Source organism: Equus caballus, chromosome 25, assembly GCF_041296265.1.
Source record: "Equus caballus isolate H_3958 breed thoroughbred chromosome 25, TB-T2T, whole genome shotgun sequence".
NCBI classification, from domain to species: domain Eukaryota; kingdom Metazoa; phylum Chordata; class Mammalia; order Perissodactyla; family Equidae; genus Equus; species Equus caballus.
Genome location: NC_091708.1, coordinates 35,385,678 through 35,412,802, shown reverse-complemented (window position 1 = coordinate 35,412,802; position 27,125 = coordinate 35,385,678). Strand labels below are relative to the sequence as shown.

At 37.6% G+C, this 27,125-nt stretch overlaps 1 protein-coding gene across 16 annotated transcripts in view; it reads right to left on the bottom strand.

Moving 5' to 3' along the window:
- RABGAP1 (RAB GTPase activating protein 1) overlaps positions 1-27,125 on the bottom strand; it is a 160,763-nt gene that overhangs the window by 132,671 nt on the left and 967 nt on the right. For 4 of the 16 annotated variants that reach the window (XM_023628822.2, XM_070251707.1, XM_070251714.1 and 1 more), the window contains exon 2: positions 6,100-6,299. In XM_023628822.2, the coding sequence (XP_023484590.1) occupies positions 6,100-6,249 (150 nt within the window). In that variant the 5' untranslated portion in view covers positions 6,250-6,299. Of the gene's footprint in view, positions 1-1,898; positions 2,054-6,099; positions 6,300-20,386; positions 20,496-27,125 lie in introns of those variants that run through there. The other 12 variants (XM_070251710.1, XM_070251711.1, XM_070251706.1 and 9 more) reach the window with 9 other exon arrangements.

The following is a 27,125-nucleotide window of genomic DNA, read 5'->3' as shown; positions in this document are numbered from 1 at the left end:
GAAACGTACGGTATGTGCTTTTTTACTGGGGGGGTGTCCGGTTGCTTTCACTCAGCTTAATTATTTTGAGATTCATTCATAATTGTGGTAAAAATAGTTCATTTTTTCAAGATTTTAAACACTTCTTACATTTTATTTATTTTTTATGAAAGGTCTGAGAAATGGACTATTTTTTTATATACCTTTTGTCCAACTTTATTGTCTTAATTGAAATAAAACATGGTGTAAGTTTAAGGTGTACAATGTGATGATTCGATACATGTATATATTATAAAATGATTGCCACAATAAGCTTAGTTAATACATTCATCAACTCACATAATTACCATTTTTTTTGTGGGTGGTGAGAACATTTAAGATTTACTCTCTTAAGAACTTTCAATTAATTATACAATATAGTATTTAACTATAGTTGGTACAGTATTTAAATACAGTTAGTACAGTATAGTATTTAAACATAGTTAACTATAGTTACAATGCTGTACATTAGATCCCAAAAACTTATTCATTGCATAATTGAAAATTTGTGCTCTTTTTGACTAATATCTCTCCATTTCTACTACCACTAACCCCTGCCCTCCTGGCCATGGCAACCACCATTTTACTGTTTCTATGAGTTCAGCATTTTTAGATTCCACATATAAATTGTGGAATGTGGAATACGTTGTTTCCACTTCTGTTTGTTCCAAGACATTTATTTTCTTTTTTGATTTCTTCTTTGACCCATTGGTTGTTCAGGAGTGTGTTGTTTAATTTCCATGTATTTATGGATTTTCAAATTTTTCTCCTGTTACTGATTTCTAGTATTACATTACTCTGGTCAGAAAAGATACTTGGTATTAAAAGATTTGTTTTGTGACTAGCATACAATCCATCCTGGAGAATGTTTCATATGCACTTAAGAAGATTGTGTTCTCTGCTGCTGTTGGATGGAATGTTCTGTATATGTCTGTTAGCTCCATTTGGTCTAAAGGATAGTTCAAGTCCAATGTTTCCTTATTGATTTTCTGTCTGGATAATCTACCCATTTTTGAAAATGAGGTACTGAAATCTACTATGACTGATTGTACTATTGTTCATTTCTCCCTTCAGATCTCTTAGATTTGCTTAATATATTTAGAGGCTCTGATATTGGGTGCATATTTACAACTGTTATATCCTCTTGATGAATTGACCCATTTATCATTACATAATGACCTTTGTCTCTTCTTAATTATGTTTTTGACTTGAATTTTGCTTTGTCTGATATAAATTTAGCTATCCCTGCTCTCTTTTGGTTTCCATTTGCATGGAATAACTTTTCCATCTCTTCAGACTGAATCTATGTGTGTCCTTAAAGCTGAAATGAGTTTGTTATAGGCAGCATATAGTGAGGTCTTATTTTTTATCCATTCAGACACCCTATGTCATTTCATTGCAGAATTTAATTCATTTGCACTTAACGTAATTACTGACAGGTAAGAACTTACTAATGCTGTTACAGTTTTCTAGTTCCCTTGTTCCTTTCTTCCTCTCTTATTGTCTTCCCTTGTGAACTGATGATTTTCCATAGTGATATACTTTGATTCCCTTCTTTTTACCTTTTATGTATCTATTGTAGGTTTTTGCTTTGTGGTTACCATGAGGCTTACACAAAACATCTTATATACAGATACAACAGTATATTTCACATTAGCAACAACTTAACTTCAGTTGCAGACAAAAACTCTACCTTTTACCGCTCGCCCCACCCCCATATTTTATGTTTCTGATGTCACAATCTGACTCTTTTTATACTATGTATTCATTGTAGCTACAGCTATTTTTAATACCTTTGTCCTTTAACCTTTATACTAGAGTTAATCAACACACCCCCACATTACAGAATTAGAGTAGCCTGATTTTTAAGATATACTTACCTTTTCCAGTATGTTTTGTATTTTCAGATGTTTCCATGTTATTAGTTAGTGTTCTTTCATTTCAGGTTGAAGAACTCCTTTCAGCATTTCTCATTAGGTCTAGCGATGATTAACTCCCTCAGCTTTGATTTAGGAATATCTTTCTCTCTCCATTTCTGAAAGACAACTTTGCCAAGTAAAGTATTCTTGGTTGGGCAGTTTTTTACTTTCAGCACATTGACTATATCATCCCACTCTCTTCTGGCCTGCAAGGTTTCTGCTGAGAAATCCTCTAATAGCCTTATGGGGGTTCCCTTGTAATGTGAGATTTTTTTTTTTTTCTCTTGCAGCTTTAAAAACTCTGTTTGTCTTTGATTTTAGACAGTTTTATTGTAATGTGTCTTGGAGAGGATCACTTTAGGTTGAAATTTGGGGGGAACCTTTAAGCTTCTTGAACTTGGATGTCCAAATCTCTCCCAAAACTTGGGAAGTTCTCAATCATCATGTCTCCAAAAAAGCTTTTTGTCCATTTCTCTCTCTCTTCTTCTGGGACTCCCATAATGCAGAGATTGTTTACTTTCATGGTATGCCATAGTTCATGTAGCTTTCTTCACTCTTTTTCATTTTTTTCCCTTTGCTCTCAGACTAGATCATTTCAACTAATCTATCTTCTAGTTCACATTACCTTCTTCTGCTTGATTCAGTGAGTTGTTGATGCTCTGTCTTGCATTTGCTTTCCCTAAGGTGGTGATGAGTGCTCAAGTGTGTGGTTTCTCCTAATCCCGCAGAATCAGGTTTTCTTTCTGCACACGCTCACTAGCCATCTGCTAAGGCTCACTCTCACCATTCTTGCCCTCAGGCATATGCACAGGGAGGGAGCAACAGGATATGGGTATGTTTGGGTGATGCATGTGAAGCTTGAGGTGCCCATGGGCCAGTTGAAGGGATCAGCAGGAGAGGCATCCAGAGGCTCACGGTTGGACTTCCTGATGGAATCCCCAAAGCAGTCAGAAGAATCCATGTCCCTTTGATATGTTCCATTCCCAGCCCTAGCAGCTGTTTTCCAAGCATGACTGTCCACCTACAAGTTGTATAGTTCATGACTCAGTATTCTAGATGGGGGTGAGAAAGAAATGGGCCTTTTTGGGAGCGTCCCACACAACTAGGGAAGCCATGTGCTCAATCACACACTCTCACTTTCCCTTGTGGGAGAAATCATGGGCTGAGTAAATTTCTCTTGTCACTAAGCTGAGCTACCTTGGGAGATGGGGTGACACAGGTAAAATGAAACTCTTCCTTTTATTATCTTCAAAGGTTTCAATCTTGGATGTTTTTCACTCAAACAGCATGCTGGAACTTCTCTGCCAGACTCCCAGAAAGGTTCTCGTCTGTGAGTGATTGTCTAAATCAGTTTTCTCTGAGGGCAGTATGGTAGAAAACTCCTGTACCGCCATTTTGATGACATCACCTCCAATAATTCTTTCCTTTGCCAGTTGAAATTTACTTTTGAGCCCCTCTAGTGAATTTTTCATTTCAGTTATTGTGCTTTTCCACTTCAGAATTTCCATTTGGTACTTTTTTTGTAATTTCTCCCTCCTTAATGATATTCTCTATTTGACTTGACATTGTCATACTTTGTTTCTTTAAGCATGATTCTTTTATTTCATTGAACATATTAATAATGGTTACTTTGAAAAGTTTGCGTATTAAATCCAACATGTTACTCTCACAAGCAGTATCTGCTGCTTGTCTTTTTTTTTAATGATGTATGGGTAATACTTTCTTGTTCCTTTGTGTGTCTCATAATTTTTGGTTGGAAACTAGATATTTTAGATAATACATTATACCAATTCTCAGTCTTGGGTCTGCCCAATCTGGGACTTGTTTTTTATGCTTGCTTGTTTGTTTACGGACTGGCTGGTTCATTTTAGTAAATTCTATTCCCCTAATTCTCATAGTGTTAAGCCTCTGATGTTGCTCCTCTGGAGTGATCTGGATTTGCCCACAGTGATCCTGGGATGAGAGTAGTTTTGGCAGGGCACTCTCTTTCTCTGACCACACCTAGATGATAAACTCCACTAAAAGGCTAACTGCACTATAGTTTTGAACAATGTACTTGGGTATAAACCGCTCCACAGAATAAACCAATCAAACTGAGGTTACTTTGAAGGGAGAGTTCCAGAGGTCAATGTTTGAGGTTCGTTCTGACTGTAGGTGGTTTCCTCCTAGCAAGCCTACAGTTAAACCTATATGTCCAATCAATCTACCAATCTCCTCCCAATTACCTTTGCCACAACCTCCACTGTTTTTGAGAGTACCCTTAGGCTTGAACATCTCTACAGTCTGTTGTAAATAAAGTCAGCTGCTTTGGGAAGCGATTAGGAGCTGTTTTAGAGCCTGCTTCTCACTACATGCAAAATCTCTGAGCCAAAGCTATGAAGTTGGAAGTGTGGACAATGACCTGTTTCTCTCTGAGTGACAGCTCATCTTCAGAAGCTAAGTACTTGGTGGGTGTGGGAGGTGATGTAGTAGTGTCTGGTCTTCTTGGCTTGCCTCTACTGGTGTGTAATCACTACCTTAAGTGCCAGGGCAAGGGCAACTGGACTCTCATATTCTCAGCAGTGCAGTGTCCAAAGCAGCGCCTTCATCCCAGGAGTAAGGGCTGAGCGAAAAAAAGGGAGCCCCCACTAGTCACACTTGGCCAGCAAAAGGTAACTGGAATCATGATAAGAAATGCCGTTGTCGTGCTCTTCCCTAGAAGACAGCCCTCCAACTGGGAGCTGGGGGAAAGGGAACCCTGTCTTCTTGACTGCACCCATCTGGAGTAGAGTTACCATCTTGCTCAGCTGGGATAGGAGAGGGAAGAAACAGGTCTTGGTTCAAATACCACAGATTCTTCACCAAATTTAGTAAATTTCCTTTAATAAATGTTTCTTCAATTTCTGTATGCCCTTTAGAACGTTTCTACTTTAAATGGTCTTTTTTTCATAACCGTCACCAGTTTTGCTGGGGAACACGTTCACAGAGCACCTCACGCTGTCATGCTGGAAGTCTCTCTCAGCCAGTGAGCTTTTAAAAATGTAAATTAGATCATGTCTCCATTCAAAACTCTCCAAAAATTTCCTTAACATTTATAACAGTTCAAATTCCTACAAAGTTCTACAGAGTTCTACGTGATCCAGCCCCTACCCGTCATCATTGGATCTCATCCTTTACCACTTTTTATTTACTTTATTCATTCTGCTCCAATCTCTGTCCTAAGGGTCCTCCACCTCAGGGTCCTTCTACTTTCTGTTCCCTGTGGAAAGCTCTTTTCCCAGATTTCTCTATGGCCTTCTTCCTCATCTCATTCAGGTCTCTGCTCAAATGTCATTTTAAGACATTCTCTAAAACAGTACCTGCCCTTCACTCTTTATCCATGTATCCCATTTTGATTTTCTTCACAGTTCCTAAATTTGGTAATACCTTCTTATTTGCTTAAAGTCTGCTTCCCCCATCAGAATAAAAGCTCTAGGAGGGCAGGGGGCTTTGCCCATCTTATTCACCACTGCATCCCAGTGGTGGGACAGATATTGCATCGTAGTATCTACAACAGTACTTGGCACACAGTCGATACTCAGAAAATACTCATTGAATGAATATATGTAAACAGGAATCAAAATATTTTTAAAGCTACTTACATTTTAAATGATGTTAACAGATAATCTGTTTTTATTTATATCCATAAAGAGCAGAACAATAACAGAGTATGGGAAAAAAAGTAATAGTTGTCTATTTGGCTGAGAAAATACAAACAGAAGGGGCCCAAAGCCAGGTATTTAAAGTTCTGTTTCAATAATCCTAAAACTTATTTTTATAAATAGCATTGCTGACCTGCCACTGACTTTACACTACATACACGAGGCTCCAAAGACACAATCACCTCTAATTCAATGGGAAAGTGAAAACAATACTAAAATAACAAATGTTTATATTATACTATGACCACTAGTTAGATAGTTAGGGGTTTTAGAAGATTTAGAAGCTAATCAAATTGAAAATAGTGAAGCGAATATAAATTTGTCACTATCACTAATTGTAAATAAAACTCTCTAGCATTAAAAAAAGAAAGGATATTATTTCCATGTTCTCACTTTCACTCCATATAGCTTCCTATTAAGGCCAAGTTTTGCAATGGGCTTAGCAAGGCTAAGCAAAAGAAACTTAGGTTACGGAGTTTTACCTTGAGTCCTGTTTTCTCGTCATCACTTCCATTATTTGTAGATGGTGTCTCATCTCCTTGCCTGGAAACCAAGACAAAATCTTCACTATTAAGAGTAGATACTGAGTCTGAGGAGACACTGATTTTTCCAACAGAAGCCTTGTCATCCATGACTCAAGAATGAAGCTCAACTCATGAATGATTAAATATTTTAAAAACGCCTGAAAAACAAAAACCATAAAGATACTCATATAGAACATCTGCCAAATATTCAATTATGCTCTAATTCTTACAAAATACATATGGAAAAACTTAAAAAAATACTTCTAAAATATTTTCCCAAGACTTTTATTACTTACAATTTAGGCTTTTTATTCCAGACAATAAGGGAATTTGATGCTATTCAGGGCCAAGATATTTCAGATTTCAAAAAAATAAATAAATAAAACATATTCCTTTGAGAATAACTTTGTGTACCTACAGTTATTTCTTTGGCATATGTTGCAACTCTATTCTTGGCCCCCCAAAATTAGGAAATACTAAACTTCTGTTTTCTATCCTTTAATTTGTAAAGCTGTACACATAAATGAAACTGAAAGCACTCTGGACAATAACTAAAGCTTCCCTAACATCACTGATACTTAAATTTAAAATACTAACACGTTTATAAGAAACAAAATTTCACAATAACATTCAAGAAAAATAAATTCAAGGCAGGGCAAGCATAAATTTTAGATCTGGGAAATACCTTACATGGCAAGAACCCAATCTTCCCATCCCATGGTTTCTTAGAACTCACCTCAATATGAACATTACCAATAAAAGAGTTTCATGCCAAAAATTCCCAGCAAGAGTATAAAAATGTATTGCTTATGAAAAGCCATTCAATTATTTATTGACTCCTGGAATAAAATTCAAACTCATCTACCATTTAAAAACCTGGTTCTGCATACTTTGTGGCAATGTTCCCATTTGGTTGCCAAAACAGCAACAGAACGAACAATAAAACATTATACTCAGACAGCTTTAACCAATAAACAAAAGTAGCTCTAGCTCTATGCTCGTCTTGTACCTAAAATTCCGAGAATCTGTTTAATTTCTCCAATTAAGAAGTCCTGATTTATGCTTTGGAATTTTAATTGAATATATACTTATTGAGTATACACCATGTGCCAAGCACTATTTTCCCTTCAAAGGCTTATATCTAGATAAACACCTGGCAGCAGGAACTATACCATCCCTGAATTAACAATTGGAAGAAAACCTAGAAATCATCAATACTGTTAAATATATAAGGAAATGGCAACCCCAAGAGAAGTGAGGTCATTTAACTAGGCATAACTAAGGCTCAAACTCTGGACTCTCTGCTGCTTTCTATTTAAACTAACTCCTTTGCTTAATGGCTATCATAACTCTACATTTCAAAAGACTAAATCTAAATATATAGTGTTCTGCTTCAAATGTTTCAAAATGTACTTCTGAAAACTTTTTTTAATGTAGTTTTGCTTTATCCATTAGGTCTAGTGTATAAAGAACAGAATATAGTAAATGAGAAATTAGATTCTTGCCCAAAAGGAGTTTATAGCTCAGTAGAGAACAGAGGCAAACTGAATAGGTTAATAGGTACTGATTTAAGGTAAAGAAAACTATGGGAACATGTTGGTGAGGGGCTTGGATAGGAGGGGTTAAGAAATATATAGAGGAGGTAATGTCTTTGCTGAGGATGTATACTTTAATACCTCCATGTATTTGCTCTCATAGAATCGTCTCTTAAAGCTGTCTCCTTGCTTCTCTGCTCCACCAACTCCAACTCATCATTCATGATGTAACCCTCCTCTTCCAGTAGCCTGCCCATTCTCAGCACAGAGCCAAATGAAGGCTTGCCTTACTTCTGGTCCCACTGCATTTTACATTTTTTTATAGTACCAATTATGTTGTATTACAATTTGATGGTGAGTGCCTCAATTTAATCTTCACATATTTCACAGATGAGGAAACAGAGAGGCTTAGAGAGATGGTATAACTTGTTCAAGGTAATAGCTGTAATGTAACTGGTTAGACGCAAAGCAAAACGTGAACCCAGTTATCTGATTCCAGAGGCTATGCTCTTTCCATTAAATTATGATGCCTTTCCAATGCCACAAATTTGGGTCTTGTCCCCCAAACAATCAGTATTGGATAAAGGAGTCTCTACCTTTTCAGAACTTATACTTTAGGTAAGGTTTTCAGGCTTAATTAGTCTTTTTTCTACCTTTTAAAATGTGACTAACAGGAAGATAGGAGAGGGCCTGGGAAAGTGTCCTAAAGCTATGACCTCAAGACACTGACAAACTTCTATAATACTCTAGACTCAAAAATAATATACTTTGGTATTTACACTATGGAACGGAGAAGATTTGGCAGGCTCAAAGTTCAATCTATTTTCTTTGAGGAGGTGATAGGAAAATACGCTTTACAAGATACTTTACTGTTTGTTTTGGCACTTGAAAGTAACTGAATCATTCAGTGGGAATGAGGTTTATCAAAACACTAAGTAGTACAGGAAAAGTTATACGATAAGACTCCCCTTCTCTGGCCTTACCACTAGCAGAAGTGAAGAGGGAGTCCATGAGCTCCAAGGGCTCAGGATAAGATCACCTCTTCCCTGGCCTCCACAATAAAGAGGTACCCCAGAACTTGGTGTACTCCTGGCAAAATTCTAGAGTATTCACAACTTCTGTCTTGAGACCATAAGGACTAGTTTTACTTTGTTTTTAATCCCTACTTACATCAGTTACCACAAGAAGCCCCCTACTCTAATTCTTCATCCTTCAGACTGTAATTCTAACTCTCAACTTCCTCCCCCAACCACGCTGCACTGCTATCCTTCTTCTTCCCTTTCTCCATACTACCTATGACCATTTGACACACTTTACATTTTAATCATTTGTTTTTAAGTATCATGTAAGCTAGACCTAAGTTCCAGGAGAGCAGGGATTTTTGTCCATTTCATTAACTAGTGAATCCCTAGCACCTGGAACAATGCCTGGCACATACTAGGTGCTCAAATATTTGCTAAAGAAATAGGATAAATGGCAAATAAAGATGGAAAAGAACAAGAGCCACCCAATAAAAAGGTAAGATCATCTTTTGTAGACTGATGATAAGAAGAGAAGTTGTATTTGTGATGGTGAAGCACACAATTAAGGGTTAGGAAAAATCCATGTTAGAATACTGGTTTACTACCTAATAATAGTGTGAGGTTGGTCACACTGAGCCTCAGTTTTCATAAGTGAAAATGGTGTACTATCTACCTCATAGAGATATTATAAAAATTAAGGAATATATATATAAATATATATATTAATATGTGTATTAACAATACACATAGAACATTATAAGCACCCAATAGTTATAGCTTTTCAAAAACTAACTTCCGATTTTAAAAGAATTAACAGGTATCAACAGATTTAGGTGATTCAATTTAGGAAAAACAGTATTTGGGCAAAAATATACAGCTGTCCTAATTCCACATTCTAATTTGTTTATATCCAAATAAATGTAAGGAAATACTTTGAATAAATAAAAATAAATAAGAAAGTATTGTATAATACTTTACAGATTACTGAAACATACACATTATCTCATTTGATCATCCTAACAATTGTGTAAGGTAGACAGAGTAAGGATTTTTATCCGATTTTAAATAAGATAATATACATATGAACACCCTGGTATTTGGTAGGCACAATTTGTTTCCTTCTTTTTTTTTTTTTGAGGAAGATTAGCCCTGAGCTAACATCTGCCACCAATCCTCTTTTTGCTGAGGAAGACTGGTCCTGAGCTAACATCCATGCCCATCTTCCTCCACTTCATATGTAGGATGCATGCCACAGCATGGCTTGCCAAGCGGTGCCATGTCCGCACCCGGGATCTGAACCCCGGGCTGCCAAAGTGGAACGTGCACACTTAACCACTGCGCCACCAGGCCGGCCCCAGTTTCCTTCTTTTATACAAGTGATGAGCCTAGATTCTTATAACATGTCCAGTTACCAATGAGCCAGGCTGGCAAGTGCCAAGTTCAGGGATGTTTCCACCTCTATATCTCCTTTAATAAGTCAAGGCACTTAAAATGATAGGTAATTTTGTTTAATTATGCAGCCTCCTGCCTCAAACCCAAAAGTTCAATTATATTTTTCATTACTTCTATCCTTTCATTACTTTTTTTTTTTTTTTTGAGGAAGATTAGCCCAGAGCTAACATCCACCACCAATCCTCCTCTTTTTGCTGAGGAAGATTGGCCCTGAGCTAACATCCGCCACCAATCCCCCTCTTTTGGCTGAGGAAGATTGGCCCTGAGCTAACATCTGTGCACATCTTCCTCTACTTTATATGTGGGACGCCTACCACAGCATGGCTTGCTAAGTGGTGGGTAGGTCCGCACCCAGGATCTGAACTGGTCAACCCTGGGCCGCTGAAGCAGGGCACATGAACTTAACCCCTGTGCCTCCAGGCTGGCCCCTCCTTTCATTATTTTTATCCTTATTGATACATAAAAGATCACTAGAGATCTTTTCTGATTGAAAATTAAGTCTTACGATATCAAAACTCCTTATTAACATTTTGCCCAGATTCACTGCTCTGTGCCATAAGTGACAATTTTATGCTCAGACATGCACTTCTGCAAAGATCATGGCAAATAATGCACCTCAATTGTGCTGAATGAAGATTCATTTTCATTCTCCTCTTAAACACTATAGCTCCAACTAATGGAGACTGAAATGAAAAAGAGACGGCCATGATAAAGGCTCTTTTGACAGCCCTTCAAAAGCAGTCGGCTTCTGGATAACCAGTGTTTACTTTTTAAAAACTTCAACTTTTTTGGGGGGGTACAGAGTACTAGTGGATATTTGTATTGTTTCTAGTTATTTACATCATTCAGAATAGTAACATAAACAGCAAACTTGCAGTGGCATGGATTTGCTAATGTGCAATTAGTAGAGCAAAAAATCACCTCCCAATAAGTGATCTACCTAACTTGATGAAAGAGATGCGAGCAACGCTCGTAATTAAACTAGACATGCTTGAAACAAAATGTGCTAGTTCCCAGCCACTAGTCCAGGGCTCTGGTTTATCTTTATTTCCTTGGTTTTCTTGAAACTCTTTCTTCCTGAGGAGCAGCATTAATTGCCTCCACCTCTACCACTTCACTGGGACTCCCCACTCTCACTGAGCAGTCCCTCTCAAAAATCTGGCTCCCCTGGTTCTCACCAAACCTCACTGAACCTCCTCTTTTAAAAACTGAACTTAAACCTCATCTGTGTGACCCTGGGTACTTTATGCTTTCCGAGCATTCACTGAAGGAAAAAAAATTTTTTAATAAATAAAAATCAACAATACAGGGGCCGGCCTGGTGGCGCAGCGGTTAAGTGCACACGTTCCACTTCGGCGGCCCAGGGTTTGCTGGTTAGGATCCCGGGTGCGGACATGGCACTGCTTGGCATGCCATGCTGTGGTAGGCATCCCACATATAAAGTAGAGGAAGATGAGCACGGATGTTAGCTCAGGGCCAGTCTTCCTCAGCAAAAAGAGGAGGATTAGCAGCAGTTAGCTCCAGGCTAATCTTCCTCAAAAAAAAAAAAAAAAAATCAACAATACAAAATTTTAAAATCCAAAGCATTCTTTTCAGTTCTATGCTTACTTCTATCAGCTGAAATAAATGAAAATGCTATTTCTTTATTCCGAAACTATCTTTTTGCTTCCATTTTTTACCTCTGACTACCTTTTCTCAGCTGTCATTTAGATTCCTTTTCCTCTACCCATTCTTTAAATTCCATCCTGTCCCTCTTCTTTTTCCACATTTTCCCTGCTGTTTCATGAGCTCACGTGATTATAACTTTTTTGGTATGCTGATGATACTGTCCCTTCTCTTTCATTTTATATGGGTATTTGTATTATGTTTTCTTTTCTGTTCAGTATTGAGTATTTGATATGTGCCAGGCACTAGGTATAGTTTTACAGTGAGGAATAATAGGTACTCTTTACCTTTGACAGGCTTATAGTCGTAGAGAAAATGGACAAGTAAACAAGACAAGTAAATAAGTAATTATGGTATGGTATAGTGCTTGGTATGATAGAGGTATGCAAAGAATGTTATGAGAATACATAGGAGGCCTCTGCTAAATGTTTCCCATGGCCATCTCAAAATCAATTCTACATATCCATATCCACATCCATATCCATACCCCCATCTGTCACACAAGCACTTTCTTTCTCATGTGTTCCCTATCCCAGTTAACAACAACTGATCAAGGACGGAAATGTCAAAAAAAATCCTTGACTCCTTTTCTCATCCTCCCTTGGAACTCTAACGGATTTTATTTCCAAAACATACTCAAATCCATTCCTTCTTTTCCACCTTCATGTCACTGACTTGTGAATTCTTCCTTCTCTTTCAATTTAACTACAACATAAGTCGCCCTTTCTAGAGTCTCTCTTGTCATTAATTATTATGTTAATGATAGTTAATTTCTAAAAGTCAGATCTGATTATATATCCCATCCCCTTCCTTAAAACTTTTGATTGCTCCTGACTGAAAAGAGAATAAAATCCAACCTCCTTATACCATTAGTTCTTCAAAATCTGGAGCCAATCTATCATTCTAATCTTATCTCCTTCTATCACACCATACCAGAAAACTCACCAAATACGTCAGGCATTTTTATGCTTTCAAGTCTTTGCTCAGGTTTTTGCTAAGTTAGGAATGTGTCTTCACTTCCCCAGTTAGTCCTTCTCCCCACCAGCAATCTTGCGATACAATCAAATATTCAACCTCCCCGCTTTCCCTTCTGCAATATTCATTCTCTCTGTAGGACTCCTAAGGCTTTTTGTTTGCTTGTTTTTTAATTTGTCACAGAATTATAGCACTTATCACACAGTAAAATAATGTCATACCTCTTTTCCACTCTACTATATTGGTTGATCATTCATTCTAGAAACCATTAATAAGCATAAACTACCATGATAATTGCAGGGAATACATTGAGCACACACAGTCCTGTCAAACTACTTGTGGACAGGGATCTTAGGTTTTATTCATATTATCTTCATATTTTTGCTTGCTGGTGGTGATCAATAAATTTGATCGGTTGAATAATACTCTTCCATCAGTATCTAACTGGTAGGGTCTAAGTAATGTGAGGAGGACAAAGGATCAATATGCTATACTACGTGCATGTGATTGGGGATGTGGATATGGATGATGACTGGAACGAAGAGACTCAAAAAGAACTAGAGTGTGGCTGACTGACTCTTCACCAAGATCCCAAGCATCACAGCCAAAACCAGTTAAAGAACAATGAGCCACAAAATGTACCCTGAATTCTCTTTGGACCAAAACACTCTCTTATTACTTCCCTCCCGATCCCCATCATTTTTTCCTGCTCAACCAGTGAGCAAATGAGTACATCTTAAGGGGGATACTTAAATCATCTTGCTAAATCTAAAGAGAGAATACTACTTATTAGTTCCTGAGTGCCAATTGCATGCCCAACATGGTACTAAGCAGCTTTACGTGCATTATTACTAATCTTCACACTACCCGTGCTAGATAGGTATTAACTTCATATGACAGACAAACTGAGGCTTAGACTGGCTCAATAACTTGCTTGAGTTCACAGAGAAAACTGTGGAACTTGATCCAAACCCAGGTATCTAGGTGCCTCTGTCCTTTTCTGGAATACATCTCTCCTCTGTGGTGTCCCTATCTCCATTCTCTCCCCATTCCAATCCATCCTCTATGTTGCTCCCAGTTGTAACCTTCTATAAACAGATCTGCTAATATTAATCTCTGTTCAGAAAAAGACAAGACAGGAAGTAGCAAAAGAATCAAGTCTTGAAGATGCTGTAGCAGGCCAATTCCTGGAGGTTTGCAGCCTTTTAAAACTAAACAAGCAGAGTACAAAGTTATTTTTAAAAATCACATTATATTAACCTCAGCTTTTTTCTTTTTTCCTGGCTCTGAGTTTGTTCCCTCACATTAATTTTCACATGAATTTCTCACAGCCTATCCCTGGGAAGGGTGGGACAAATCTAACAAAACTCAATGGAAAATCATCCCTTCTTTATAAAAATAAATTCCTTTCCACCACTTCTAATTGCTAAACAATAGACGTTTCTTTGTTTAAGCCTGACTCTGAATTTGAGGCTGTTTCTTTGAATTATTTTAGTGAGCTAGGAGAACCATATTAATTTAAGCCTTCTAAATAATTTCAGCTTAGCTTAAAAAATCAAAAACAAAAGAAAACAACACAATTATCTTGGGCCTACAGCACTTAAAGGCAAGAAAAATCAGCTTGTCTAAAAATCACTTTTAGGCAAATTTTAACCTACAATGCCTGTGACAACTTATTTCCTTGAATAGGAAGTGACTCTTAATTCAATTCCAGATGAACTAAAAAAATACTTTAATTATAGGAGTAAAGGAATTTGTAAGACAAAAGTTTAAAAAAATTTTTTTAAAGACTTAAGTCAATCTTTTAAAATTGTGGTTAAATACACGACATAAACTTTACAATTTTAGCTGTTTTTAAGTGTACAGTTCTGTAGCATTAAGTACATTCACACTGTTGTGCAACTATCAACCACTGTCCATCTCTAGAACTTTTTCATCTTTCCCAACTGAAACTCTGTACCCATTAAACACTAACTCCCATTCCCTCAGTCAACCAACATTCTACTTTCTGTCTCTATGAATTTGACTACTCTAGGTAGCTCAGATAAGTAATGGAATCATACATTATTTGTCCTTTTGTAACTGGCTTATTTCACTTAGCATAATGTCTTCAAAGTTTATCTATGTTGTAGCATGTGTCAGAATTTCGTTTCTTTTTAAGGCTGAATAATATTCCATGATATGTATAGATCACATTTTGTTTATCCATTCATTGGTCAATAAAAGTTTTTAAAGCCTGATGGCAACTTTATAGGATCTTTAGGATAAAACTCAAAAAATTAATACAGTACAGCATCTAAAGAAGATGGCCAATGTTTTCAGAGTTATTTCTCACTTTTTCCTGAGTAATTAAGCTTTATTAAGACTTTTTAAAGTTAACAGTCTGGTATAATATAAAAAAACCGTCTGGGAGTTGAACTAGGTCCTTTTTGGTTTGATTCGGACAACGCTGTAGGTTCAGTTTTCTCACAGGTGAAAATGAAGACTGAACTCTTCCTATTCTTCTGTGAATGAGAGTATCCAGGAAAGCGGGGGAGGACGTCAGGTGCTTTCCAATCCTAATCCATGATATAAGCATAATTAGTTCCACTTTTACAAATGAAGAAACTGAGTCTGAGTTATTACATAGCTTACAGTCAGTGGTATACTAAGTAAGTGCAAGACTTGGGATATCTGTATCTTTCTGATTCTGAAGTTCACACTCTCCCTCCTATATCTTGAAACCTCTAATGAAAGGTACAAGTGGTAAGAAGAGGGATGAAATGCACATAAAACAATTTATTTTACTCTGTGTTGATTATTTGAGTGCAATATTGTTAACTGAAAAAACAAACCATGTAAGTGGCTTCCCCACATTCCTGTGGATATTTTAGGAAATAGCACTTTAATTTTTTTTTTTAAGATTTTATTTTTTTTCCTTTTTTTTTCTCCCCAAAACGCCCCGGTACATAGTTGTATATTCTTCGTTGTGGGTCCTTCTAGTTGTGGCATGTGGGACGCTGCCTCAGCGTGGCTTGATGAGCAGTGCCAGGTCCGCGCCCAGGATTCGAACCAATGAAACACTGGGCCGCCTGCAGCGGAGCGCGCGAACCCAACCACTCGGCCACGGGGCCAGCCCCTAGCACTTTAATTTTTTACAGAACTCTAGGTATGCTAGCTTTATGCCACTTCAACACAAGATCTCTAAAACTAAATATTTAAATTATTTGGTTGCCGCTTCCACAATAGAAACCTACCTCTGGGAACACGAGGAAAGTTGGCTTAATGTTAATGTACTACTCATTCACAAGGTCAGATTATATTTCTCACCTGGATAGTACAGATTTACAAAAAAGTATCCTTGTCTTCACTTTTTCTGGAATGGATTTCTAAAGCATAATGTAATTTAGTGTTTTATAAATACAAAAATATGAATACTTTTAAGCCATGCAGGATTGCACAAAGACTTTTCCTCCTTTTAGGAAATTAGTCAATATAGTTCCTTCTCATCCACAGCAAAGAAAATGAATCTATTCCATTTAGAACATCAACCTGTCTACACTTAGATTTGAAATATTTATACTATTCTTTTCTCCTTAAACTATGTGAATTTAATGCCAAGCAAGTAAATGCTTCAATAGATGACCAAAGCCTAAGATGAATGCAATAAACATGATTTCTCTATGACCTGTTTGTCAGGTGAATGTGTGTAGGCAAACCACAAATATTTAGAAGACACACATGTTTTCTGCATCTTCTGATATAAGATGACCCTGGTCCAGAGTTACACAAAGACGGTGGACCATTTCATAAGCGTGTTGAATAGGGGGTGGGCAATCAATAAACATTTACGGAGCACCTTCATTCACATCACTGGAATAGGTACTGTATAAGATGATTTTAAAAATTCACAAATAATTAAGTTCCACAGATGTTTTTAAACCTATCTGAAAGGTTCTCTTCTCACAACCAAAAGCAAAAAAATAAAAAATAAGACCTTCTGCTAGGGAACAATTTTTTATGTAAGTATTAGCTTTTAAGGTTAGACACAAGTCAGATTTTTCTTCAATACAGAGAATTCAACAGGTAACTACAAAAAGGATATAATCATTTCCCTTCTGCAGACATATCAGATATCTATTTATAGAAAATCGTGTGTCACAGCAAATGAGATTTACGTGACATGTTCCTACTCTCACATTGCCAGAATCTGTTTATCAGCATACTTCAAGGGTATACGAGAGTTTACTACCTCTATGGTGAAAATATTAAAATGATCAACTCATGGCGCTTCTCAGCAGTATCAGACAAACGTCCAACATTTAATCCAATTGAGCCTTGAATGCTGTCTCTTAATACCCTTGATGATATTTAAAATATGTTCCCAAAGAAAGATTCACACATCAATTCCTTTTCTCATACAGGGACCATCCTCAGAAAACGGAAAACAAGATTATAACCATAGGTTGTTGGTTATAATTACCAAAATTATAAGTACAAATAAGGGAAAACGGGAAAAAATTTTTTTAAATAGTCAAATTATTGTTAAGCTTTAAGAGTTAAGAACACTTTGTTAAAGTTACCACAGAAACAAATTTGCTAATGTACCTTAAGAAATGCCAGATTTCAGTATGGAGAAAAACTTATTGTCACAAAGATTACCAGATCCCAAGAAGTAGTGATTTATAACATAAAAGCTAATGCAGTCTTAACTAGAGATACATAATAATCACACATTAACTCTTAGAGAGGTACAAACCCCCAAATTTGGCAGCACAGTCATACAATTAAGAAGATATACTTCTCATGTTTTAACCAAGGTAATAAATACTATTTAATGTCAAGCATGACCTTAAAAACGAATTTAGGGCTTTATTTTTACTGAATGACGGACAGAAAAAGGGATTTTGGGGGAGAGTGAGGCGTTATGGAACTCTACTATGACAGAAAGAACAATCTTCAAAAAATCCTCACTGATGACTAACTCAGAGTATTATGGTTGCTTTGGAAAGAGGGAAACTTCCAGGCTAAATTCTATAAAGTGTTAATGTCTTGCAAATCGCCATATTTGGTCAGCCTTTACACACAAAGAGAAACAAGGCTGTTAGGGTCAACAAGAGTGGTTACAACATCGGTTTAAATGTCTAGCTAGTATTGTTTTGACTTACAAGTTTTCTAAAGAATAAAGATCTCAGGATCAACACCAAACTAGGGGTAGGGGGAGAATCAAGTAACTAGTTTATGCAAAAAAGAAAGAGCCGTTAAATTGATATGACACTTTTTCATGTACACCCATGGACATCAAGTCCTTAGCCTTGGATTTCTTTCCTTGGGATAGAACTATGGAAAACCAATAAAACAAGGTAGTTACATACAAAGCACCCAAATATCATGCCAAACTCTGCTTTCTGTACGGTGGTTAAATTAGCACTTCTTTAACAGTATTTGAGTTCTATCTCCAAAAAAGACTTAAGGGCTTTATATTCACTTATTCCACATGCTTGAGAAGTGTAATAATATCTGATTATATTGAAAACTACAAAGATAACATGATGGGCAGCCTATGTCAGAACCTCAGCACACCAGTGTCTATAAAGACACTCAACAGTAGCACCGATTTAAACTAATTATTTTCTGAAGCCTGTACTCAAAGGTCACTTGTTAAAACAATTACTGGAAATGATGAGCCCTTCAAAGTAGGCTTCACTTTAGCTGGGAACATGCTCAGTAAAAGACAATGACTTTTTAAAAATAATCTGAGCTGTAAAGTTTAGCTGGAAGTATAGCTAATAAAAGAATGACTTCTTTAAAGAATTCAGGCTGTAAAGTTTAGATACCTTTGTGGAAAATCATGTCCCCTCACGTACATAATGTGCATAATACACTTCTTTCAATATGCAGGAGAAAAGATATGAAACAGGTATCTTCACTTTTTAGAGTCCCACTAAATTACTATTTAATCCAGATTACGCCCTTGTAAACTGCTAACAAAACACTATGCCAAAAATGCCCAAATGCATATAGTTGATAGGTTAATTATCCAGATAAATATACACCTTAACACCAACGAGTTAATTTACTGTAAACTGAGTTATAAAACTGAAACAACGAAAAGGAAATGTACACAACACAGCAAGTGTTCAATTTTAATTATGAATTGGAGTTAAATTGTATTAAAGCTACACATGAATTTTAAATGTTACCAATAAACACAAATCAATCATGGATTCAAATTTTATTAACGAAAACCTGAGGTCTACAAAGGAAGACCATAAAGACCTCTCTCCCCTACTCATTTTCACCTCTTCTAAGTAAACTCTACTTAAAAGTCTCCAATACATATGAAAATAGCACCCTATGGATACTTGAATTAAGGCCAACAGGTCCTTCGTTAAAAAAAAAAAAAAAAGTTGAATGTGCACTTCCTTGGCATCGAAGCTTTCTTTCAACTCTTTTCAAACATCAGTTTAATGTGACAAACATAGCTCAATTCATCCTCCTTTGTTTTTTCCTCCTAAATAAACAAAGCAGCTGGTAACACACACACACACACACACACTCATCATTTACTACTCCAGTCACATGTATGTGAATACAGGTGTTTATTTGAATGAAAATATCAAATGAATTGTGAAACTCCGATCCTGACAAATTTTTTTTCCACTAATAAAAACAACAAAAGCCAAAAGGTCTCAAATTCAAGTTGGAGCGTGATTTTAAACTAACGGAGCACTAGTACCGTGAGCACTAGTAGCATGATCACTTAACAAGGTCTCCTAAGACATTTACTTCCTAGGTAAACGAATCCCCAAGTAACCTGAAGTATGGACACGCCTGCAAAAGCAGGTGCAGATGATAACAATCTGAACGTTAGAAGAGTAGGAACGGAAGTACTACCAGGCATGGACAGCGAACTCCTGGAAGTCTGGGGTTATCCTCTGGCTCAACACCTACGAGCCTGAAGCTTGCTGAGAATCAAGACACAGGAACGAGGCACTGGGCGCAGATACTCAAAAGTAGATGGGAAGAGTGGGATGCCGGGGACACTTTAATTGCAGGCGGGGAAAGTGAGACAGACAGAACACGAGATGGCAGACCGACACTAAAAGAAAGCAAGTCTTTCAAATCAGGCGCAGCCCAGGAAGATGTCCTGAGGCCGAAGCCAACCTAAGTCACAGATACAGGCCCAGCGAGCAATGGGGAGAAACTGAGGCGGAGGGAGAGGCCAGATTCCCAAATAGGGGCGGGCCCAAAACATGAAAGTCAACAGCCAAACCGGCTTTGCTGGGGGGGGCCAAAGGGACAGCCCCAAATGCAGGACTCCGAAGACAAACACCCACCCACCCACTCAGACAGGGGGAACCGGTTTGGGCAGGGGCTCCGAGGGCGTTCCTGCCTGCGCATGCGCCCTCTCCCCTGCCGTCGGCCGCAGCTCCCCCTCCCCCCAATCACGGCTCCCCTCAGAACCCGGCTCGTCCAGGGAGCTGAGCGCAGTCTCTCCGGCCCAGCCTGGAGGAACGAGAACACAGCCTGGCTCCCCGCAGGGGCCGTCGGCGGATCCCCCCGGGCTTGGTGGATAGGAGGGTGGGAGGAGGAGGAGGGGGAACGCGGCCCTACCCGAACCACCGTCTCCTCCTCCGCCGCCCGCCGTTCGCCGTCCCAGAGGCTCAGCCGCCTGGGCCTCCCCAGCCGCCCTGCCCCCGCCCTCCCCGCCCCCTACTCACGTGAGAGAGGCTCCTTCCGCCCTCCGCCCCGCCTTCTGCCCCGTCTCATAGGCCCGCTGCTAAGCAGAGCGGCCCCATTGGCCTAACAACAGGCGGCGAGGGCGTACTTCCTTTCCTCGAAGCCCCACCTGGACTTTTAGTCCGCCTCGGAGTCTGCGCCTGCGCGGAGTCTGCTCGGTGGGAGCGGGACGTTCCGCTGCGCCGGCAGTGGCTATGAGATGGCACTAGGGACTGGAAGCTGGAATGGCGGGGGAAGCAGGCTGGGTAGCACCTGTTGCGTTTAAGAGGAGATACAACCGCAAAGGCTACTGGTGCTAGATCAAGGAATCCCCTGCTCACCTTTCGCGTTGAAGTGCTGTTTCAAAAGCAGCCCTTAACAAGTGTTGCTTAACTCACCTGGCCTTTACAGAGGGCACCCAATGCACCAGGGATTGTGATAGGTCCTTTTACAGGTATCTCACTTGGCTTTATTACAAACCTGTGAGAATGCTATGACTTTTCTCATTTTATAAAGGAGTCCTGCCTAAGTAACAGAATTCAGTTTAGAAGTCAAAACTTCAATCCAAGCAAGGGCCACTGGCTACAACACGGCTGCCTTGAGGTATTTGAGACAACACAGGACAGAAATGAACAAGATTGTTTCAGAGTGTTATTCAAAGATGGTGCTGGGATTTTATTTAAAAATCATTAAAAAGTGATAGAGCAGCGGCAATAGAATTAAGTTTAAAGTCCTCGTCCTGAATGAATTCACAATGTAGTTGGAAACAAGTGATTATTAAAGGTGCTACTTAAGTCTTAATAATATATAAAATAATTCTACAGCCTCCCCCTTACTCTTTCCATTTCTTTATTGAAATAGAATATGCCCTTTTCCTGGTGAATGGGTCATCTACAATGTTTTCCTGTGGATATTGCATTCAAATTAACCAGAGAAAAAGAAAAGAGGCTGTGCTGTTGCAGTCCTCTTTGTGACTTATTACTATAGACTTGGCTGTACTCCTGCAAGAAAATAGCTTTGTTCCCTTCCTCCTTAAACAGCTATATAATAAAACACTCATTTTAAAGTATTCAAATAATAGATACAGTATTAGGAAGAAAGTAAAATCCCTTGAAATCCTAACACCCTGACAAAACCACTTTTCACATTTTCGTGACCATACATTCATGTATTTCTTGACTCATATATACGCCAAATGGATATGTAAATCGTAACAAAAATTTTTTAAATATAATTTTATTAATTAGTACAGTATGGCTTGCGGTAAAAGAGTAAATAGAGACAAGGTAAAATAAAAAATAAAAACATCACATTCCCTCCACAAATGTTAATACTTTAATGCATATCCTTCTGTGTGTCTACCTATTGCTTTTCAAAATGAGATCACATAATTTAGCAATCTGCTTTATTCAATTGACAATATCTACCTTATCATTTCTGTGAATTTTCATCTCATCTAATTCTTAGATCACATTCAAATTTTCTATCAACCTAAAAATATTTTTACAGCTGGCTTTCCCAAATCAGTAATATCAATTCAGTAAATTTTCCTCTCATCTAATACCTAACTATAATCAAAGTGTCTGTTGACTGAAATATATGTTTTTACAATTACTTTTCCTGAATCAGTACCCAATCCAGTGCCACACATTGCATCTTGTTATGTCCATTAATTGCTTTTTTAATCTAGCACTTAAGAAAAAATTAAAAGAAACTGGCTTATTGAAGAAATCAGGCCACTTGAGGTGCAAAATTTCCCACATTCTGGATCTGAATGGTTGCTTCCTCAAGAAGTCACTGAGTTTGTTCCTTTAGACCTTGTATTTTCTGGAAACTGGAAGTTATAGCTCAAGGCTCAGTTGACTGATGTAGTAACCAGGAGCCAGAATGGGAAGGACCCTGAAAGCTAACATAAGGAAAATGAAGTTCAATCTACAGACACAGGGGCACCCTTATAGGTTTTTCAGTACAGTGCCAGTATCAGATTTGAGTTTTTAAAAAGATCTTTCTGGTAGAAGTAGAGAAGGCAAAATAGGGGGTATAGAACAGTCTGGAGGCTGCTTAAGATCAGAAAGGCTTGAACTACAGCAGAAGAAAAGGAGTAAAAAGGAACAGGGTTTGAGAGGTACTTTAAAAATAAATATCTTCAAGTTTGCTGATTCTTTCTTCTGCCTGCTCAAATTTGATTTTGAACCCCTCTAGTGCATTTTTTATTTCTATTACTGTACTCTTCAACTCTAGAATTTCATTTTGGTTCCTTTTTATAATTTCTCTCTGATGATATTCTCATTTTTTTCATACATTGTTTTCCTGACTTCATCCATGTTTTCTTTTAGCTCAATAAGTAATTTCAAGATAGTTGTTTTAAAGTCTTTTTCTAGTAGGTCAGATGTCTGAGCTCTCTTAGGGAAGGTTTCTGTTGATTTATTTTGTTCCTTTGAATGCATCACACTTTTTTGTTTCTTTGTAAGACTTTTGATTTTTTTCTTGAAACATGGACATTTGAATCTTATAATGTGGTAACTCTGGAAATCAGATTCTCCCCCTCCCCAGAGTTTGCTAGGGGCTTTTTTTTTTTGCTTTTTTTATTTTCTTTGTTTTTGAGGAAGATTAGCCCTGAGCTAACATCTGCTGCCAATCCTCCTCTTTTTGCTGAGGAAGACTGGCCCCGAGCTAATATCTGTGCCCATCCTCCTCTACTTTATATGTGGGATGCCTGCCACAGCATGGCTTGACAAGTGGTGCATAGGTCTGCACCCAGAATCTGAACCAGCGAACCCTGGGCCGCTGAAGTGGAATGTGCAAACTTAACCACTGAGCCACTGGGCTGGCCCCTTGGTTTGCTTTTTTTTTTTTTGATTGTTGAAGGGTATCTCGGTGTCAGGGATCACGATCATCCTGAAGTCTTCTCAGGTCTTTTCTGAGCCTGCATCTTTTCCTCGTTTTATGTGACGGCTTTCTAATTTTCTCCATATCAGTGGTTGCTTTTGAATATCCTAATCCTGGCTGCCACATGGAGTGAAAGGGAGAAACTAACCAAAAACAGGTGCTATTCCTTCAAATCCCCTGGAAGCCAGCTCACCTGATGGGGGTTGAAACAATGGCAACCAGCCTCTGTGTCTGCACCTCAGAACTCAAAAGCAGAAGTCAGTAATCAGAACACAGAACAATGGTATTTGGAGCACAAGGTTCTTATTTCCCACCCTGGCTCCAGCAAGCCACACCAGGAATGTGAACATAGCTGCCTGCCACGGGGTTAAGGGTTAGGAGATGGGTAGGTGCTATGACACTAAAGGGTGACAGTGACTGAAATTAACCTCAATTTACCAACCAAACTTTCCCATGGAAGATGCAAGCATTCAAACAGACTCCACAGTTCCAAAACAGTTACTTCAGACAGTTTCTGCCAGTACAATTGTTGTCCAGGTAGAGAGATGGATTCCTTGCATTTCCTACTCCATCTGAGGAACAGGAAAAAATAAAAGAATGAAGAAATGTGAACAGAACCTGAGGGATCTGTGGGACACTACCAAGAGAAACAACATACCACTGTGGGAGTCTCAGAAGGAGGAGACAGAGAAAGGGGAGAAAGAATAATAATCAAACTGTAGAAAGCCAAAGAAAAGAGAATCTTGCAGCAGCAAGAGAGAAGTGACTCATCACATACAAGGAATCCTCAAGATTATCAGCCAATTTTGTCATCTTAAACCTTGGAGGCTAGAAGGCAGTGGGTTGGTAATATTCAAAGTGCTGAAAGAAAAAAAACTGTTGACAAAGAATTCTATATCTGGCAAAACTGTCCTTCAAAAATGAGAGAGAAGTTAAGATTTTCTGATTTAACAAAAGCTAAGGGAGTTCATTACCACTAAACCTGCCCTTCCTGAAATGCTAAAGACAATCCTTCAGGTTGAAATAAAAAGATGCTCAACAGTAATTTGAAGCCATATGAAGAAATAAAGATCTCTGATAAAGATAAATACGCAGGCATTATAAAAAGTAAGTATTGTAATTATGGCTTGTAACTCCTCTTTTTATTTTCTCTATGACTTAAAAGACAAACGTACAAAAATATTAACCTATGTTATGGGGCACACAATGTATAAAGATGTGATCTGTGACATCAATAACAGAAATAGGGGACAGAACTGTATATGAGAGATTTTGTATGCTACTGAAGTTGGTATCAATTTAATTAGATTGTTATAACTTTTGGCTGCTAAAAGTAATCCCCATGACAACCACAAAGAAAATATCTATACAATATATACAGAAGGAAATACGTGGTGAACCAAAACTTTTCACTAGAAAAAATCAAATAAACACAGAAAAAGGCAGTAATGGAGGAAATGAAGGACACAAAAGCTGTAAGTACCATGGAAAACAAACAGCAAAATAGTAAGAGAGCTTCAAAATATATGAAGCAAAAATGACCAGAATTAAAGGGAAGAATAAACAGTTCTACAATAATAGTTGGAAACTTCAATACCCCACTTTCAATAATGAATGGAATAAGCAGATATAAGATAAGTCAGGAAATAGAGGACTTGAACATCACAATAAACCAACTAGACCTAACAGACATCTACAGAACATTCCACTCAACAACAGAATATACATCTGTCCAAGTTCACATGGGACATTCTCCAAGACAGGTCATATATTAGAGGCCACAACAAGTCTCAATAGATTTTAAAAGATTGATATCATACAAAGTACCTTTCCAACCACAATGGGTTGAAGTTAGAAATCAATAACAGAAAGAGAGCTAGAAAATGCACAGATATGTGGAAATTAAACAACCCATGGGTCAAAGAAGAAATCAAAAAGCAAATTAGAGTATACTTAAAAACAAATGAAAATGATAACAAAAAACACCAAAAATTATAGGAAGCAATGAAAGCAGTAATCAGATGGAAATTTATAGCTATAAATGGCCATTAAAAAAGAAGAAAGATCCCAAAACAATACTCTAACTTTATGCCTTACAAAACTAGAAAAAGAAAAGCAAACTAAACCCAAAGCTAGCCGAAGAAAGGAAATAAAACAGATGAGAGTGGAGATAAACAAAATAGAGGATAGAAAGACAGAGAAAAATCAATGAAACCAAAAGCTGTTTCTTTGAAAAGATCAACAAAATCAACAGACCTTTTGGCTAGACTGCTAAAGAAAGAAGAGAGAACGTGCAAATAACTAAAATCAGAAAGGAAAGTGAGGATATTACTTCTGACATTCTAGAAATAAAAAGGATTATAAAAGAATACTATCAACAATCATATGCGAACAAATTAACCTAGAAAATTTGTGGACAAATTGCTTGAAACATACAAATTATTTCAACTAATTCAAGAAGAAATAGAAAATCTCAACACACCTATAACAAGTAAAAAGATTGAGTGCATAATCAAAAATTTCCCAACAGAGAACAGTCCTGCACCAGATGGCTTCACCAATGAATTGTACCAAACATTTATTGAAGAATTAACACCAATTCTTCTCAAACGCTTCCAAAAATTTAAAGAAGAGGGAATGCTTCCTAACTCATTCTAGGAGGCCTTCATTACCCTGATACCAAAGCCACATAAATGCATCACAAGGAATGAAAATTATGGACGAATATCTCTTATGAATACAGATGCAAAAATCCTCAACAACATATAAGGAAATCAAATCCAACAGCATATTAAAAAGATTATTCATCATGACGAAGTGGGATCTATCCCAGGAATGCAATGGTGGTTCAACATAAAATCAATCAATGTACTATATCACATAAATAAAAAGAAGGGAAAAAACACATGATCATCTCAATTGATACAGAAAAGGCACTTGACAGAATACAATGCCTTTTCATGATAAAATATCTCAGAAAACTAGTTACAGAGGGAAAATTCCTCAAAATGATAAAGGTATTTGTGAAAAACCCACATCTAACATTATACTCAATAGTTTAGCTACCCATCTAAGATCACAAACAAGTCAAGGATGCCTCCTTTCACTGCTAATATTCAACACTGTACTGGAAGTTCTAGCCAGAAGTATTAGACAAGAGAAAGAAATACAAAGTATCCATATTGGAAAGGAGGAGGTAAAACTATCTCTATTCACAGACAACACGATCATATATATGGAAAATCTCAAAGAATCTACAGAAAGCTACTGGAGCAGAAAAACAAATTCAGCAACCTCGCTGGATGCAAGACCGACATACAAAAATCAGTTGTTTCTACACACCAGCAATGAACAATGTGAAAAGGACATTAAGAAAGCAATTCCATTTAATCAAAAAGAATTAAATACCCTGAAAACTAGAAAACATTGCTGAAAGAAATTAACGAAGACTAAGTACATGGAAAGACATTCCATATTCATAAGAAGACAAAATTGTTAAGATGGCAATTCCACTCAAAGTGATCTACAGATTCAACACAATCTCTATCAAAATTACAACCGTCTTTTTCTCAAAAATGTAAAAGCCGATCCTCAAATTCATATGGAATTTCAAGGGGCCCAGAATAGCCACTAGAATCTTGAAAAAGAAAAATAAAGTTGGAGGACTCATACTTCCTCACTTTGAAACTTCCTACAATGCTACAGTAATTAAAAGAGTATGGTACTAACCTAAGGACAGATATAT